The 18164-nt window shown below is 42.0% G+C and overlaps 1 protein-coding gene across 2 annotated transcripts in view; it reads right to left on the reverse strand.

The window, feature by feature from the left end:
* Window positions 1–4429: 4429 nt before the first annotated feature.
* Window positions 4430–18164, reverse strand: part of LOC106605146 (mannosyl-oligosaccharide 1,2-alpha-mannosidase IA) — a 204909-nt gene continuing 191174 nt past the window's right edge. For both annotated transcript variants that reach the window (XM_014200495.2, XM_014200497.2), the window contains exons 9-12: window positions 15439–15658; window positions 12059–12231; window positions 7922–8037; window positions 4430–6327 (exon numbers count right to left, since the gene is read on the reverse strand). In XM_014200495.2, the coding sequence (XP_014055970.1) occupies window positions 6183–6327; window positions 7922–8037; window positions 12059–12231; window positions 15439–15658 (654 nt within the window). In that variant the 3' untranslated portion in view covers window positions 4430–6182. The remainder of the gene's footprint in view (window positions 6328–7921; window positions 8038–12058; window positions 12232–15438; window positions 15659–18164) is intronic.

Consider the following 18164-nt stretch of genomic DNA (forward strand, 5'->3'; position numbering starts at 1 on the left):
CACACTTATCCTGTGATAATATATGGCCTAGAGGCTCACTCCCCAGTGAGCCTGTCCAGGAGTAGGGTCAAGAGGGAGTTTGCTTGAGATGGGAGTATCTAGAGTTGACAATTGATATATGCCATTGGATGAAATGGTGTTTTTGTTCTATACCGTACCAGGAAGGGACGGTTCTAAGGAGACCAGATACTGGGCTATTCAATGAACCAGGTTGACATAGCAGTTACTGTCTGCTGTGTTTTATGGATATCTGTCATACAAAACTTAACTTTTGTGAACTGTTACTAAGTATCTGTGGTTTGTCAATGTACGTTGAAGGGGGTGTATCGTTGCTATAAAAGATCTCTGTAGCCATTGTGTAATTACCTCATTCAATGGTTCATTCGAGAGAGTGCATTATTGGGGGTCAAGTACTTTTGCAAAAGTATCTTAAGTATTAAAGATGTAATTTAACTCGGACTGGTGTGTTTGTAACTCTTCTCATTTGGTAATGCAGAAATTAGCCACAAGTATTATCCTGAAAATCTTTCAATTGTTTCTCGTTTCTTACTCTTCAAAACCCAGAGAGAAAATAACCACTTAATAAACCATGAAAGTGTACACAGACAAGACACAAGGAGAGAGAGGGGGCAGGGGTAAAAGCCATTGATCTTATGAAGTTAAATCTTGAAGAGGGAGGTTATAAGGAAATGAATGATTGAGTCTGTCTCGCTGCATCCCTGGTCACCGGAAGAGACAGAGGGAAGTGAGCAGGCGTATGCTAATACAACACATCTCCCGCCCCTCTTCTTTACAGTACACACTGACGATAATAGAAATCCCCTGCCATTCCCCTTTGTTGTCCACACACACACCAGGTCCACGCCAAGCATTGTCAGACCTTCCTCTGAAAGGCGGCCATATTGATCGCAGTACATTCACATAGGGCCCCAACACGGGGAGAGCTATGGAGGCCGTAAGTGAGCCGTGTGGGGGCGCCGAGACCAAGCTGTGAGAGGAAGATAACAATGGCCGCCCACTAAGCAGCGGTGACTGGCCCCCACCGTCTCCTCTGCTCTGTTTCACCAGAATTATTACGGGGGGAAAAAAGACAGGAGGGATTATCACTATCAGTCCCAGGTGCATTCAAATGGACAGTAATCCCCCCCATCCATAGCCCCCTACACCGAACAGGGTTGCTCATGGATGCACACCACGCTCCCTTGTTCTCACCTTCTTTCTTTCTAAGAATTTAAAGCTAAGGCATCTCTTAGTATGTCAGCATGTCTTTGTCTCGGTTTGACTCAAAAAACATTGTGTAAAGGAAAGAAAGTGGGACGCTTTCAGGCATTTCTTAGAAAATACTATTGTCTGTTTGTTTTTGTCTGCTTGACTTAAAACATTACCTAAGCAATGGACATTTGCTCTGTTGACAAAATGTGCCAAATATAATCTATTTTGTATCCATATAATACAATTCTAATAATTTGATTTGGATGAGCCATTCTGGTTATATGTGCAGGTATACTATTTGGAGCAGAATGAAATGAAATTGGCCCTCCTGTGATCCATTGGTGTGATGACTAAACCCACATTATTCATTTTCTATTCCTAATTGCTGGAACCTTACCTATCCTGGAGACTTCCCCCCGATCAATTAAATCTGTAATGAACTTCCCCTGTGCAAACAATGAAACAAATTTCATCACTCAGTGAGCACCTCATCTCCTCTCATGAAAATCAATGAGGAAAGATTACATTAAAACGCAAACTGATATACTAGCAATGAATCCAAGCAGCACAAAACCAGTGTTGGGGAAGCTATTCTGAAAATATAGTTTACCAAGCTACCAATTACTTCATTACCGGAAGAAGTTGAGCTACACTAAAGCTACCCTGAAGAATATGCAGTTTACTCAAAGTTACTTTGAAAGAGCAGTTCACTACATCCAAACTATTTTGTGATAAATGATCATATGTAAATCTGAAATGTCATAGACAACAAATGGCAAGAACCAATCACTTTGGGGTTATGTGTTAACAGAATGTGTAATTTATCCTATTAAACACAAAAACATTTTTTTCAAGTGAAAATAAGCCAGGTCTAATGCCGAAAAACCATATTTGTTTTTTGCCCAAAAAGTTGTCTGTAGTTCCAGTAGTTAGCTACACCACTAAATGGTAAACAAGTTAACTACTCAAAACACTACCTAGATTTTAAATGAGTTCAACTATCACTAAGCTACTGCAAAATGTAGTTAAATTACTAGTTGAACTAAACTCAGCAAAAAAAGAAACGTCCTCTCACTGTCAACTGTGTTTATTTTCAGCAAACTTAACATGTGTAAATATTTGTATGAACATAACAAGATTCAACAGACATTAACTGAACAAGTTCCACAGACATGTGACTAACAGAAATGGAATAATGTGTCCCTGAAGAATCAAAAGTAACAGTCAGCATCTGGTGTGGCCAGCAGCTGCATTAAGTACTGCAGTGCATCTCCTCCTCATGGACTGCACCAGATTTGCCCGTTCTTGATGTGAGATGTTACTCCACTCTTCCACCAAGGCACCTGCAAGTTCCCGGTCATTTATGGGGGGAATGGCCCTAGCCCTCACCCTCCGATCCAACAGGTCCCAGACGTGCTCAATGGGATTGAGATCTGGGCTCTTCCCTGGCAGAACACTGACATTCCTGTCTTGCAGGAAATCACGCACAGAACGAGCAGTATGGCTGGTGGCATTGCCATGCTGGAGGGTCATGTCAGGATGAGCCTGCAGGAAGGGTACCACATTAGGGAGGAGGATGTCTTCCCTGTAACACACAGCGTTGAGATTGCCTGCAATGACAACAAGCTCAGTCCGATGATGCTGTGACACACCACCCCAGACCATGATGGACCCTCCACCTTCAAATCGATCCCGCTCCAGTGTACAGGCCTCAGTGTAACGCTCATACCTTCGACGATAAACACGAATCCGACCATCACCCCTGGTGAGACAAAACCGCGACTCGTCAGTGAAGAGCACTATTTGCCAGTGCTGTCTGGTCCAGCGACGGTGGGTTTGTGCCCATAGGCGACGTTGTTGTCTGTCATGTCTGGTGAGGACCTGCCTTACAACAGGCCTACAAGCCCTCAGTCCAGCCTCTGTCAGCCTATTGCGGACAGTCAGCACTGATGGATGGATTCGTTCCTGGTGTAACTCAGGCAGTTGTTGTTGCCATCCTGTACCTGTCCCGCAGGAGTGATGTTTGATTGTACCGATCCTGTGCAGGTGTTGTTACACATGGTCTGCCACTGCGAGGACGATCAGCTGTCCATCCTGTCTCCCTGTAGTGCTGTCTTAGGCGTCTCACAGTACGGACATTGCAATTTATTGCCCTGGCCACATCTGCAGTCCTCGTGCCTCCATGCAGCATGCCTAAGGCACGTTCACACAGATGAGCAGGGAATTTGGGCATCTTCCTTTTGGTGTTTTTCAGAGTCAGTAGAAAGGCCTCTTTAGTGTCCTAAGTTTTCATAACTGTGACCTTAATTGCCTACCGTCTATAAGCTGTTAGTGTCTTAACGACCGTTCCAGAGGTGCATGTTCATTAATTGTTTATGGTTCATTGAACAAGCATGGGAAACAGTGTTTAAACCCTTTACAATGAAGATCTGTGAAGTTATTTGGATTTTTACGAATTATCTTTGAAAGACAGGGTCCTGAAAAAGGGACGCTTCTTTTTTTGCTGAGTTTACATGTAGTTCATTACTCCCCAACACCGCGCAAAACTATGCATTTATGATATTGAATAAGTTGTTGAGTTTTTGAGACATATATGGTATAAAGTACGTCTAGATGTTATGCAAAGAACTACCTTCACAAGAGTTGTACTCAATGTACAGACTGTTTGAAGGCTTAGCTGGCGTGCCCTTCTATGTTCGGATCACTCTTTCACACTATACCTTCTGGCTTCACTTAACCAAACACCCACTGGCTTCACTCAACCAAACACCCACTCCCCAGCAGTGTTTAGTGTACTTGGGCCCAGATTCACAAGCCACTTCTTACAAGAGCCAAGAGCCATGTAAATATTTCTAACCTTGATGTCATGGAGAATGACCTTGTCTGATATTGATGTTGACAGCCTTGGTTGCTAAGGTATAGGAAACGTTGTATTGGTAGACCTGGAGCACAAAGCTACAGAAAGCAGAGCTTAGGAGCTTTGTAGATTTTCAGCATTGGTGGTACAGATACGTGATGAGGTTTCATATGTGAAGTATGGCGAAGCTCTTAGGTCTTCCATATCAATAGGTTAAGTTGACAGTTGTGTATTCTGGAAATACACTTGGTCAATGTGTTGGAAGGTGAGGTCAAACATAGATTTTACACTCCATACAGTAAAAACCATAAGCAGAAATATTAGGGACAGACAAAAGAAATCCAGACAAAGCGAATGAAGTTGCTTTAAATGTACAAAGTTGCACAGGTCTTTTATCAGTATTTGAAAATATTCAACAATGAAAGATAAGTAATAACAATAATTAATATCAACCAGAACTATAATTAAAGTCAAACGTTTTTCCTCTTTTACAGAAACACCTGAGGGAAGCAAATTAAAAAGAAATGAAAATAATGATGTAATTAAGTGAAATAAATCACATAAGAAACTGAAGTTAAGCTAATACAGGGGTCCATTACATTCATCCAGGTATGTACAGCACATTCTCTCCACAACTGTATTGGACAGCAGTGATGATATGAATAAGGATGAAATAGGAAAGCGCCATTCACATTCCCCTCTACGGTGTACATTTTAGCAAACCCTTAGCCTCAAGCCTAACTTTCCCCACTGTGGATTTGAGAGAGCTGGAGCTCCCGATGAGGGCTGTTAACTTTGGCAAGCATATTTGAGCCCAGTCATACTAGGCAACTAGGACTAGCTGTGGTGATATTGCCTCTTGGGTGGTTGTGAGTGCTTGTGTTACAGTAACAGGACTGACACGTGCTACAGTCACAGGACTGACACTAGTGTCACAGTGTTACAGTAACAGGACTGAGACTTGTGTTTTAGTCACAGGACTGACACTCGTTCTATAGTGTTGCAGTAATATGACTGTTACGATGTTGGTCACAGGACCGACACTTCTTACACTCGTTGTATAGTATTACAGTCACAGGACTGACACCCGTTCTACAGTGCTACAGTAACAGGACTTACACTTGTGTTACAGTGTTACAATAACAGGACTGACACTTGTGTTAAAGTCACAGGACTCACACAATGTGAAGTTACGCTCTGGAAGGCGGTGAGGAGGATTCAACACAGTCTTGGCTTTATGAAAATATGTCACCAGTATTGTACTCAAAACAAATTATAAAGAAAAAATGTATAAAAATGGTCCCTGGACATGTAAGACACTCCCTCTCTCCAACAACCTCTTCAGTTTTCAATTTTTCCCATGCCTGTTATTATTCATTTAACCTGTTTCTGCAAAGAAACTCTGAATAAACAATAATTTAAGGTGGATTTTGAGTATTACATTTCACAATTGTCTATACATTTAATATTCAACACCATTCAACAATCCATATTAGTCTGTCATCTTACTATTGGTCAAATCTCACCACAAAAATAATATGTTTAGGGAATTATGTGGGGGTGAACAAAAAAACGAACAACTTTGGTCAAAGAGACAGAGAAAAAAGCCAGATAAAAAGCAATGACAAGATCAAGTGAAATCATTAATCGATTGCGGTGAAAAACAGAATCAAAGAAAAAGCTCAGTGGTTTTCTCTCTCTCTCTCACACAATATGGCCCATAACACAGCACTCCTCCCATTACATTTGGGTCTGCAAGATACTCTTGGTTTCCTCACAGAGGAAAGAAGGAAAGAAAAAAGGTGCTCTTTTCATGAAAATCATGTTCATCTTGATTGTCCACAGAAAGTAACGCCGGCAGGAAGTAGTCCCGGCCCGGCTCAAGGATATACAATCACAGCGTATACGACAAGATCCTTCACTGGAAAGGAATTGAAAGTCTGTGACAGGGCCCAAGGGACGTTGGCCCTGCATTTTGTTACGGTGTTGTTACCTGTGTGTAATGTTGTCATGTGTGTGTCTATGTGTGTGTTTGTATGCATGTGATGTAAGAATATGTGTTACTCTGTGTCTGTTCCGCAGGTGAGTTGTGCAGTGGTTGTACAGTAGGCTGCTACTTCGAGGTTGTCTTGTCGTGTGTCCCTCCCTCCCCCCGTAGGCAGCTCTTGCGGACGACGGGCAGGGGGTGAGCTTCCGTGTTGAACACCCAGTCCTCCAGAGGAAGCAGGTCATCGTCAGAGAAGAGCAGGTATAGATACCTGATAGGGACAAACAGCGTCAGTGTCTGGGGAAATGAACGGCTAGAATAAAGGATACACTGGCTAGTTTCCTCCTAGACTACAGCTATCTAAACAAATACAGAACGGCTATAATGCTATTGTACGAGCCAATAAAACATGTTTTAATCATGGTTGGGCAATGATGGATGAATTACTGATGTAACGACATGACATTCTCTGCTTTTGTAAAACAAGCCTCTTTTGTAATTTCTCACGACTATTAAATGAATTATTGGCGAATACAATAAATGATGAACAACAGCAAGGTGAAGCGTGTGCTTTATTTAAAGCCTGTCTTTTCTGAAAAACATTGAAATTATAACTCGTCTTACTTCTCCTGAAAAGATTCAGTATAAAACACAGCTTTCTCCATTTTCCCACCAACGTTTTTTAAGGGTTCTTTATCTAAGGGGGCCCAGACGGCACTCACAAGTTCCTCATGGCTCTATTAGGTCTGATAGATCATCACTATGTGGATTGTCCACATCACCTAACCAGCCCAGAGCAAACTCTGAGTCTGAGAGGGGGCGCGATGAAGTCTTTCAGCTGAATCAGAATGGGAATTCCTCAATTTATTTTCCTTTCGTGATAAAAAAAAAAAAAAACCTTAGAAAGGGTTTGTCTGTAAATGTCGAAATGAAGATACTGTGCTTGAGTGCACTCAACATATTGTGTGAATATCTTAAGACTAATGTGAGTGTTCTCACGATGGACAGGAAAGTCAATAGGGCGGAAAGTGTATACCAAAGCTAATGAGAAAAAAATGATTCATGCTTTAAAACCCTATAGAGTCTAAGCCAGGGGGATGGGGGTTCTACTAAGCTAGCGTATGGAATTGTTTTAAGATGGTCATACCAAGGATCATTTATCTATTTGATTTTCATTTTTAGATCCTTTTAAGGTATAAAAATAAAACAATTATTTTATGAAACATTGAATTTAGCCTTACTGCTATTAGCCCATAGAAATGCATTGAATAACAGCATACATGGACAAACAAAAAGATAGTCCCCCCCAAATATCTAAATGAAGTTTGTTCTGAACTGTCTGTCCTATATCTGAGAGATATAAGAAAGATCAGGAATTATTTCCGTTGTTCTTTTCTTGTGAGGCTTGTGGGCGTCCTAGAGCAAAACAACTGACATGAACATGTTTGTGAGAGTCTCATCTTTCCATAGAGGGGTCAAACTACTACAGGCGTTTTCGTGAGAAGACAGATTTTTCGGGATGTCTCATGGTCTGAGAAACCCCGCTCTAGCTCTGCCACCTTTCACCGCAGATGCGGAAGGGGCGACATCGGTGGATGCAGTGGATTGAGACGCAACCCATGCAAAATGATATCTCTAGCATAAACTGACAGATTTTGTTGGGGATTTTTGTATTATGCTAATTTGATTGACTGTAGGAGTTTTGAACTGCATATGCCATTTACTTCTTACTACTTCTCAGAAACTGTAAATGCCATTTACACTCAGCGGAATAAGCTCTGTAGCCGTTTACACATCTAAAAAGCAAAGTGTTTGCTGGTATATTCTCAGTAGGGGGGGATGATGACTGGCCATGTTACACTTACTTGAGTGTCTCGGAGAGGAAAAAGCTTTGTTGCATGTTATCGTGGCTGACTGTCTGGGCGTACACGTCTCGGATCCCAGAGAAACCAGCTTCGACTCGGCAGTGTTGCTCCAGAGCCTGGGGAGAAGAATAGAAAGAAGAGCGCAGGAGGGATGTTAATGTCAAAATGGAGATGTATTATAACAGTAGTTAGCCAATGGGCACAGACAGTATCTTCCAGCCAATCAACGTAATGACTGCAATTCATATCAAATCAAACTTCAGTAGTAGGACTGCAGCTATCAAGTACTGGAGTTGGGCAACCTCGAATAAGGGAACGTTTGTCAAGGGGGTAGTCATGTGCTAATCATCCTGGCTAGTTCTGCCCTCACACCGCCTTATCAGACGTAGCGTCGCAGGGCCCTAATAAGGGAACATGGGTGGTTTATGGAGAACCAGAGAGAGATGCGTCAATCTAGTACCGTGTCCTCAAACACCCTCTTTTACCTCACAGCACATTCACCTCGTACGACACCAAACATAAAGCCTACTTATATTAAGGCCTTGTCTGGGGCACCTTATACAATATTCAACGGCATCCAGCAGCACGAGTGAGAACAAGACGTTGGGGTTGAGGTGGTAAGTGGGGGCAGAGCTAATAATGTGGCTGTAGAAAGGACACCTTAGCCATTGCAACGGGGGTTGGGATGATAGATTTAGCATTCATTTTGTGTGATCAGACTGACAGGGTTGACACATGCATTAATTATGGGGCACAAAGGTTGGCAAAACCCACACTTTGCTTCTTCTCGTGCAGATCCAACAGCAAGAGCGGGGGTCTGTGTTAATTATGGTGCATTAGTCTGCCTTTGTCAAGGGGTAATAATATGCTAATCAGCCTGGCTAGTTCTGCCCTCACACTGCTTTGTCAGATGTAGCATCGCAGGGCCTTGACCGTGTTCAATTATATGTACTGTACATTAGTTCCTCGAGAGAACACGTATGGACAGAGACCAGTACAGATGTCAGATCTTAATTTGACCCCTTTTGTCGCAGGAGGAAAATCAGATTTAAAAAAAATCTATTGTTTTATTATATGTTGAAGGCAAGCAACAGGTATAATAAATTATTGGTTTTCTCAGTGCCTATGTGGTCCTACGGTTACAGCCACTAAACCCGGCACACATATGCCAGAGTTGGCATGGCTTCGAATCTGGCCCACTACCCTTTGACTCATGGATGAATGTATTTTCTTGACGCATTAATTCCGCGCGTTTACAGGATTAATTGCGCAGGGTTACAGCACAGGTGTCAAACTCATTCCACGGAGGGCCGAGTGTCTGTAGGTTTTCGCTCCTCACTTGTACTTGACTGATGAATTAGGGTCACTAATTAGTAAGGAACTCCCCACACCTGGTTGTCTAGGGCTTAATTTAAAGGAAAAAACTAAAACCTGCAGACACTAGGCCCTCCATGGAATGAGTTGGACACCCCTGGGTTACAGGGTTAAAACCGAAACAACTCGAAGGTTAACAGTTTGGGGTAGGCAACCCTATTCCTGGAGAGCCGCAGTGTATGCTGGTTTTTGATTTAACCGACCTGGAAGACCAGGTGTGTTGAATTTAGTCAATCACTGAACTGATCAATTAGCTCAGTTGGTCAGTTCAGTGATTGACTAAATTCAACACACACAGTTGGTATTGTAATCAGAACAACTTAGTCCTTTTTGAACAGAAGGGCGATTTATCTATTTGACAAACATTCCGTGCAATCGAAATAAAGTATTTAAGCCTTTACCATGGCAATTCTACTATGGCAAATACCCAACACTGTATGAATGGAAACTGTTGGTGTAACCTATTGTTATTATTTTATTTGTTTCCTATTTATGTTATCCTAAAGTGTCTGGTATGGTCATTTTTTTATCAAGATCAGGTTATAAATATCCCTGGAATAATATTTGAAATGTGTAAATAAATCAAGTCAATCGGGAGATTAATTTACAGTTGAAGTCGGAAGTTTACATAGACTTAGGTTGGAGTCATTAAAACTTGTTTTTCAACCGCTCCACACATTTCTTGTTAATAAACTATAGTTTTGGCAAGTCAGGCTAGGATATCTACTTTGTGCATGAAACTAGTCATTTTTCCAACAATTGTTTACAGACAGATTATTTCACTGTATCACAATTCCAGTGGGTCAGAAGTTTACATACACTAAGTTGACCGTGCCTTTAAACAGCTTGGAAAATTCTAGAAAATTATGTCATGGCTTTAGAAGCTTCTGATAGGCTAATTGACATGATTTGAGTCAATTGGAGGTGTACCTGTGGTTGTATTTCAAGGCCTACCTTCAAACTCAGTGCCTCTTTGCTTGACATCATGGGAAAATCAAAAGAAATCAGCCAAGACCTCAGTAAGATAATTTTAGACCTCCACAAGTCTGGTTCATCCTTGGGAGCAATTTCCAAATGCCTGAAGGTACCACGTTCATCTGTACAAACAATATAACAAACAAAGCAAGTATAAACACCATGGGACCACGCAGCCGTCATACCGCTCAGGAAGGAGACACGTTCTGTCTCCTAGAGATGAACGTACTTTGGTTCGAAAAGTGCGAATCAATCCCAGAACAACAGCAAAGGACCTTGTGAAGATGCTGGAGGAAACAGGTACAAAAGTATCTATATCCACAGTAAAACGAGTCCTATGTCGACATGGGGGAGGCTTGCAAGCCGAAGAACACCATCCCAACCGTGAAGCACGGGGGTGGCAGCATCATGCTGTGGGGATGCTTTGCTGCAGGAGGGACTGGTGCACTTCACAAAATAGATGGCATCAAGAGGACAAAAAATTATGTGGATATGTTGAAGCAACATCTCAAGACATCACTCAGGAAGTTAAAGCTTGGTCACAAATGGGTCTTCCAAATGGACAATGACCCCAAGCATACTTCCAAAGTTGTGGCAAAATGGCTTAAGGACAACAAAGTCAAGGTATTGGAGTGGCCATCACAAAGCCCTGACCTCAATCCTATGGACAATTTGTGGACAGAACTGAAAAAGCGTGTGTGAGCAAGGAGGCCGACAAACCTGACTCAGTTACACCAGCTCTGTCAGGAGGAATGGGCCAAAATTCACCCAACTTATTGTGGGAAGCTTGTGGAGGGCTACCCAAAACATTTGACCCAAGTTAAACAATTTAAAGGCAATGCTACCAAATACTAATTGAGTGTATGTAAACTTCTGACCCACTGGGAATGTGATGAAAGAAATAAAACCTGAAATATATCACTCTCTCTACTATTATTCTGACATTTCACATTGTTAAAATAAAGTGGTGATCCTAACTGACCTAAGACAGGGATTTTTTACTAGGATTAAATGTCAGGAATTGTGAAAAACTGAGTTTAAATGTATTTGGCTATGGTGTATGTAAACTGCCGACTTCAACTGTATTTGTGTCAGAAAGGCGTGGTAGCCCTACACGGTAGGCCTATATGCGCACGCTGAAGGCAGCGGCCCTAGCAGCTAGACCACCTCAGGCCACGACTGAACTACATTTTGACCTTTGGATACACTTGAAACTTGTATGTTGTAACCTAGTGTAGACCAATACTTATCTTGTGTTATTAAGCTATATAAAATGATGAAACCACAGTTGTTGTGTATGGCTGCATTTCAGATACATTTTTGTACATTTGAATGTTACAACAATAGGACCTAGGCCTAGCATTTAAGCGAAGGAGAGAGAAAATGATTTTGATAGCAAGCCCTGATCCAAATGACTCGACTGCCCCCACATGGAGAAACGATAGCTGCTATTTTTCAGGGACTCGTTTGAATTTCCTGATGCAGCAGGAAAATTCTCTGCCACAAGAGTGATCAAGTTAAGATCCGACATCTGAATGTGTTTTTAATCATATTTCAACAACACATTCTAGAATCACTGTTTTATTGTTCTTTTAAACATCCTTGTTAAATGCACTTTAATGATAAGCACCAGCTCTCCACTCATTTTAAACTCATTGCTCATCAAAATGTAACAGATAAAACCAGAAGATATTTTGGAGATAAAGTACCAGAGTTACAAGTCATTACTTTAGTGACATTATGGCTGCATCATGAAGACCGTGCAACGTTAACGTCTGCGTGACTCACCTCCACTGCCTCCCAGCCCCACTCCCGGTACTTGGGGTCATGGGTTAACCTCCACATGTACATGTAGCTCTCGATGACCTCCGGCCGCAGGATGTAGTATCTGTCACTCAGTCTGGTCGCCGTGGCTTCTGCCCCACCGTCGAATCGGAATGCCTCGGGCCCTAATTTCGTAGCTAAATGGAGATTAGAGAGACACAGAGTGAACAGATTAAATGATGTACTTAAAAAAAAAAAAACACGGGGGATGAGGAATTTTATTTGAGTCAATTTATATTTAAGTTAATCGTTTGTTCAATCAGTCTTCTGAGATACTGAAAAAGAAAAATCAAAACGTACAACATAGCCGTGGGTGAATTAGCAACGCACTATAAATAATATAGCCCTGGCACACAGTCGCAATTCCAACGTTACGCTCTAAAAAGTCATGGAAAATGAGCTCTACAATAAAGACCTGTTCCCCAGTTGGTCTTGTAATCCAGATGGTCTACACATTCTCTCTCTGTTAGCCGGCTGCAACTCTGGAAGGCCATAGAGACAGCATGTGAACAGGATTCCCATCTACAGTAACACAGTGGTTGCTATTCTGGGTAGCAATTTCTCTTACATTAGGAGTTCAGGTTAAGGCCATTGGCATGGCAACATTTCACATTTTGAATCGCAATCAGGATGAGTGTGTATTACTACGTGTGTAACATGTTTCACATATTGTGTTTTTTCCCCAAACCGTAGTGGGATATTTGCCAGGTCAAAAAAACACGTCACATTTGCATTTTCACATGTGAAATCACACACATGTTAAGCTTAAATTTCACGTGAAATTATATTTCACATGTTAACACCATCTTTTCACATGAGGAGAGTAACATGTTTTCACCTTACATGTGAATTGCAGTTTGTGAATATCAGATATGCAGTTACATTTCACATGCAAGTTCACGTGGGGTTGAAATAATGTTATTCCCCTCACACGCGAAAAGATGGTGTTACATGTTGCAGTAGCAAAACTTCCACTGGTGGAATTAGGGTGACCACATCTAAAAAGCCCAACTGTGGGACAAGAGAACGATTTTGCGGGACAGTCACGGAACAGTGGACAGAATTTTCAAACATTCTTACAGGTTAATGGATCCAGTTCAAATGGCGACATGGTTCTGCTGTATGAAGGTCACTGCCTGTTAAAGGGGCAATCCTTGTTGCTACATCCATTTTTGGACTTTCTCACTGTAGTCACAACATCCATCTGGCAGGAGAGGAATGAGAGCAGCCATGGCCGTGGTGGCATTTCACTCCTCGACATCATCTCCTTTCTATTTCAGTACACACGACCGACTCCAACTTTCTCAACTCTTTTTAGAACAGACAGCCCATCTGTCTTCTGAACTATTGACTGTTTTATGTTTCTATACATCAACTCTGATCCAACCTTCATCTCCTCCCCAACAGCGAGGCACATTAGCCAATGATGGAAAACTTTCAGACATTTTCTCTCATGTCTGAATCGATAGCCCCAACGCTGCCTGGCCTGCCTTGTCTTGGCTAGGAGACGGGGGCCAGCCGGCCCTGTTGTGTTGATGGCACAGATCCAGACTCAGAGAGGAGAGGAGCGGCAGAAGGAGAAACCCTTTTAACCTCATTTCTCACTCCAAAGGCATCCAATACAGAAGCTAAGAGGCTCTGAAGTGAAATATTGAGTAGCCCTCTAATGAGAAGGGGAATAAAATGAAGAATGAAAAAAAAATTAAAAAAGCAGAGGATGGCAATAAAAAGGAGGCGGCGCCTTTTGGATGAGGAGATCAAACGTCTTCTAAGTATATCGAGAAACCTGTTATGCGATGAGTCACATTAGCTGTATTTTCAGGATGAAACCAGTCTGCTCACCCTGTGGTGGAAACACTCAAAATGTATTCCGAAGAATATATTTCCGTGAAGTGTCAGGGCCAAGGACGAGAAATCAAGTTCAAGCAAGTTTTTTCCCAAAAGTGAACACGACTCTCTTTTTCTCTGTCTTTTAGATTCCCTCGAGTTCATTCTCCATCCAGACAGTGCACAGTAAATAAAGGATAGTTGCTATCACAGTTAAAAAAATGTTGGGTTGAATTGACTCTACTGGGAGTTTTACTAACCCTCGGGAATGATACGCTCCCTGGAGTTAGTGTTGATAACTGGAGTTGATTGAGACGGAGTACTTTTACCTCCATTAAGAGTAACCATAATGTAATACAATAAATATGTAAATAAGGCTTTATACCATTATAACTCAAAGGAAATAAACTGAAAGAGAAATTTACTGGAGTTGATTATTAATTTAAAACAACATAGAAAAGTGAAAAATGGCAAGGGAGTTGATTAAAAGCAATACTGAAAAGAGTAAAATGGCAATTGGAGTTGAATTTATGCAACTCTTTTGAGTTGGATATTTACTCCATTTAGTGTCGTTCATATGAACACCATGATCAGAATAGTTTTAACACAAAATGGGGTTGGGACCATATAAACCCCAAAATACTGTAAAATGAACTCTTGTGATTTTACTGTGTGTGTGGAATCTCATCAAGACTTGAGGATTTTGGTCTTGTTTGATCTTCGCCTTCTCCAGGTTGAGTTGTACTACGAATCCCTTTCCTGTGGTCTCTGTGAGACTCTCATTCTCTGTTTATTCTACAAATGACGGACATCTTGGTATTTCTCTCCGTTCTGAATCACCCCTGACTGCTTTCAAAAGAGGGTAGGACAGCATGAGTGCACATTGAAATGTCAAAAGATGATAAAGAATAATTTTGAATAACTTTTATTCCTCACACCAGAGACATGAGGTTCTGCAGCTCCCTATTAAGCCTTACATCCAGCTTTTGAGGTGTAGCTTCCAGCTAGGAGTGATTCTCTGGTTTATTCAGGGAAAATGAAATGTAAATTGGCTGCAGATTTTTTTTATTTCCAATATGACTCAATCTCTCCCTGACAAAGGCCATGCAGCCGAAACGCTTCAGAGTTTTTCATCTTTGAATCCATTGAACATGGCATACAAATAAAGGCATTTTAAATAATTATATGAAGAGTGACTTGATCCTCCATTCTTTTGACCAATTCATCTCTTTTACCAAAGAGAACCTTCTATGTACAAAAACCTACTATGACTCAATCTCTCTATTTTTATTTTGGGGGGGGGGTCACCAAATTCCTTCACTTAACAAGATAGTCTAACAGCAATGGAATTTTAATGACTTTATAATGTCCTGCACGATAACAGGAAACGCTATAATTGCTCTGAATACCCAGAGCAACATCGAGACATTGGATATCCAGTATCCTTAATACTCAACTCATACCTGTCCTTGGTCACACAGATGTCCTATACTCAATGCCCTCCCAGTCCTACTCACCAGATCTACTATAGCTCTCATGGCAGGTGTGCGTAATCTCTGCAGCCAGGTCCAGGTAGTGCTGTCTCTTCTCTGGAGCGCCGTCGTCCGCGCCGATCACCACCATGCCCCCGGAGAAGCAGGCCAGGTGGCCCATCTTGTGGTCGAGGATGCCCCCCCTCCACTCCGCCATGTAGGTCAGCCCGCCAGGGGACTTCTGCACCAGGTTAGCCTCGATAGCCTGGGGGGGGGGTGAGACGATTGACATTTATAAATGGGTGAGACACAGATAAATCTATATTAACTGGCTGCAGTGTGTTGCTCTGAATCCTGCTGGAACTGCAGTGGGGAAACATGGATAGCTTTTATACTAGACCGCGGGGGGGGGGGCACAGAAACATACACAGACAAACCTCCATTCACATACAGTAGCATACAGCTTTTGTACCTTAGAAATAGAATCCAAAATCTAGTCATTCTATATGTATGATTTCAACTCTGTGGGTTCTGAATGCTTCTGTTACTCTGAAACTGAGATGGGTGTTAGGTTCTTATTTTCAGAGTAAATAACTCACGGACACTAGAGAAGCTTAACCACATCTAATTCTTCCCAAAGGGTCGACACAGCTGTAACTCAGACAAACGACATTTCACACAAGCACTGATATTTAACCCTTTCCCCTAGGCTGAGTCCCCTCCTCCACATCTGAACAGCCAATGCATCTCTGTTGCTATACAGAACCTTAGTGATACCCGTTCTTCCTCACTTCATCTAACCTGACCTCTACTCCAAAGTGCTCACTCCTCTCCAACTCAAGGCTGTCATGGTTATTGATACCAGACTGTGTCTCCTCTCCTCCCAGAGGATCCCTCATGGCTAACAATAACATATCCTGACAAAATGTAAACGTCATACATTACCTTCTCAGTGACATTGTTAGGTTCCAAGATCTCCGCCCGTCTCCCTTACACTTTCCCAAAGCCACCTGACACCTACACATAACCACTAACTTCTGATGTAGCAACCATTCTCTATCACCCCTCAGATACTATAGCATTACCTCTGATCTATCATGTCTCTAGTATAGCAATGTTCAAAGTTTACCCAGAATCCAACATGGGGAAACACAGAAAAAAAAAAAAAAGACTGAATTTGTTTTTCAATTTAAGCCTGATCTAAGAAGAAATACTGGAGAAGCAATTGGAAGGTCTGGAATACATTTCTATCTACAGCACAGGTGTCAGGACAGTGCTGGTTGGGAAGGCAGCTGCTTCAATTCGTGTGTACACCGAGTTGTTGTATGGCTTCTCCTATCCACAATGTCCTGTGGAAGCATGTTTTGTAGACATACTATCTATTCACATTGCCAACGTGAACAACATGTCCATATTGGTATGTGTGTCTGCATTCATTTATGGAATTATTTATACATCCTGTAACACGTGGACAGGTCTGTGGAAAATTGATGTCAAGTCTCCTTGACATTCTATTCTGTCTCCAGGAGAGAGAGAGAGAGAGAGGTGGAAATCCGGTGGAAACAAAGGAGAGATAGAGGGATGGACAGAGAGAGGGGGGAGAGAGAGAGAGTGTGTGAAACAGAGATAGAGAGCGGGAAAGCAGAGAGAGAGAGAATAGGGACAGAGGGAGACTTTAAGAGGAAATCTATTGAAGTTTCTCTCTCTCTCTCTCTCCCTGGTGCAATGTCACCTGCCAGAGTTTGTCTTTCTTTGGAAAGTTAGGAAAAAGAGTAAGGCATCTCAGGAGATCAATACCCAATGACTCGTTTTTTTCTCTCTCTCTCTCTCTCATTATGTGTTTGGATATAAGAATGCAATGCATACCATCAACTTTTATGAAATGGCCAATCCACTGCCTAAATAGCTGAAACAAGTTAATCTTGCTTCTAGCACATAAGACATCGATCCCTGCCATGGGTGGCCGCTGCAGGAATCAAACCGACGATCCTAAAACCTAGCAAGCATTTATATGAAATCTTACCCACAGATTTGACACTGCTCATTAAAACATAAACTTCCCAGTACTCTAGTATACACTGAGTGTACAAAACATTAGGAACACCTTCCTAATATTGAGTTGTACTCCCTTTTGCCCTCAGAACAGCCTCAATTCATCGAGGCATGGACTCTACAAAGTGTCGAAAACGTTCCACAGGGATGCTGGCCCATGTTGACTCCAATGCTTCCCACAGTTGTGTCAAGTTGGCTGGATGTACTTCGGGTGATAGCATTCTTGATACACACGGGAAACTGTTGAGCATGAAAAACCAAGCAGCGTTGCAGTTCTTGACACACTCAAACCGGTGCACCTGGCACCTACTACCATACCCCGTTCAAAGGCACTTCAATCTTTTGTCTTGAACATTCACCCTCAGAATGGCACACACACACAATCCATGTCTCAAGGCTTAAAAATCCTTCTTTAACCTGTCTCCTCCCCTTCATCTGCACCGATTGAAGTGGATTTAACAAGTGACGTCAATAAGGGATCATAGCTTTCACCTGAATCCACCTGGTCAGTGTAAGTCATGGAAAGAGGTGTTCATAATGTTTTGAATGCTACTGTAATTCATGTTTTCCCCATGACCGCATTCCTTAGGGGCAGATATGGCGAGACGTTTCTAATTAGGCGTTTTCCGTCACCATGTTGTTGGGATTCATTGAAATGTGTGGCATTTCACACAGGGTCTTAATTAGCATCCAAGGGGACGTTCACTTTGTATCTATTA

The sequence above is a fragment of the Salmo salar genome, chromosome ssa05 (assembly GCF_905237065.1).
Source record: "Salmo salar chromosome ssa05, Ssal_v3.1, whole genome shotgun sequence".
In the NCBI taxonomy this organism is placed as follows: Eukaryota; Metazoa; Chordata; class Actinopteri; order Salmoniformes; family Salmonidae; genus Salmo; species Salmo salar.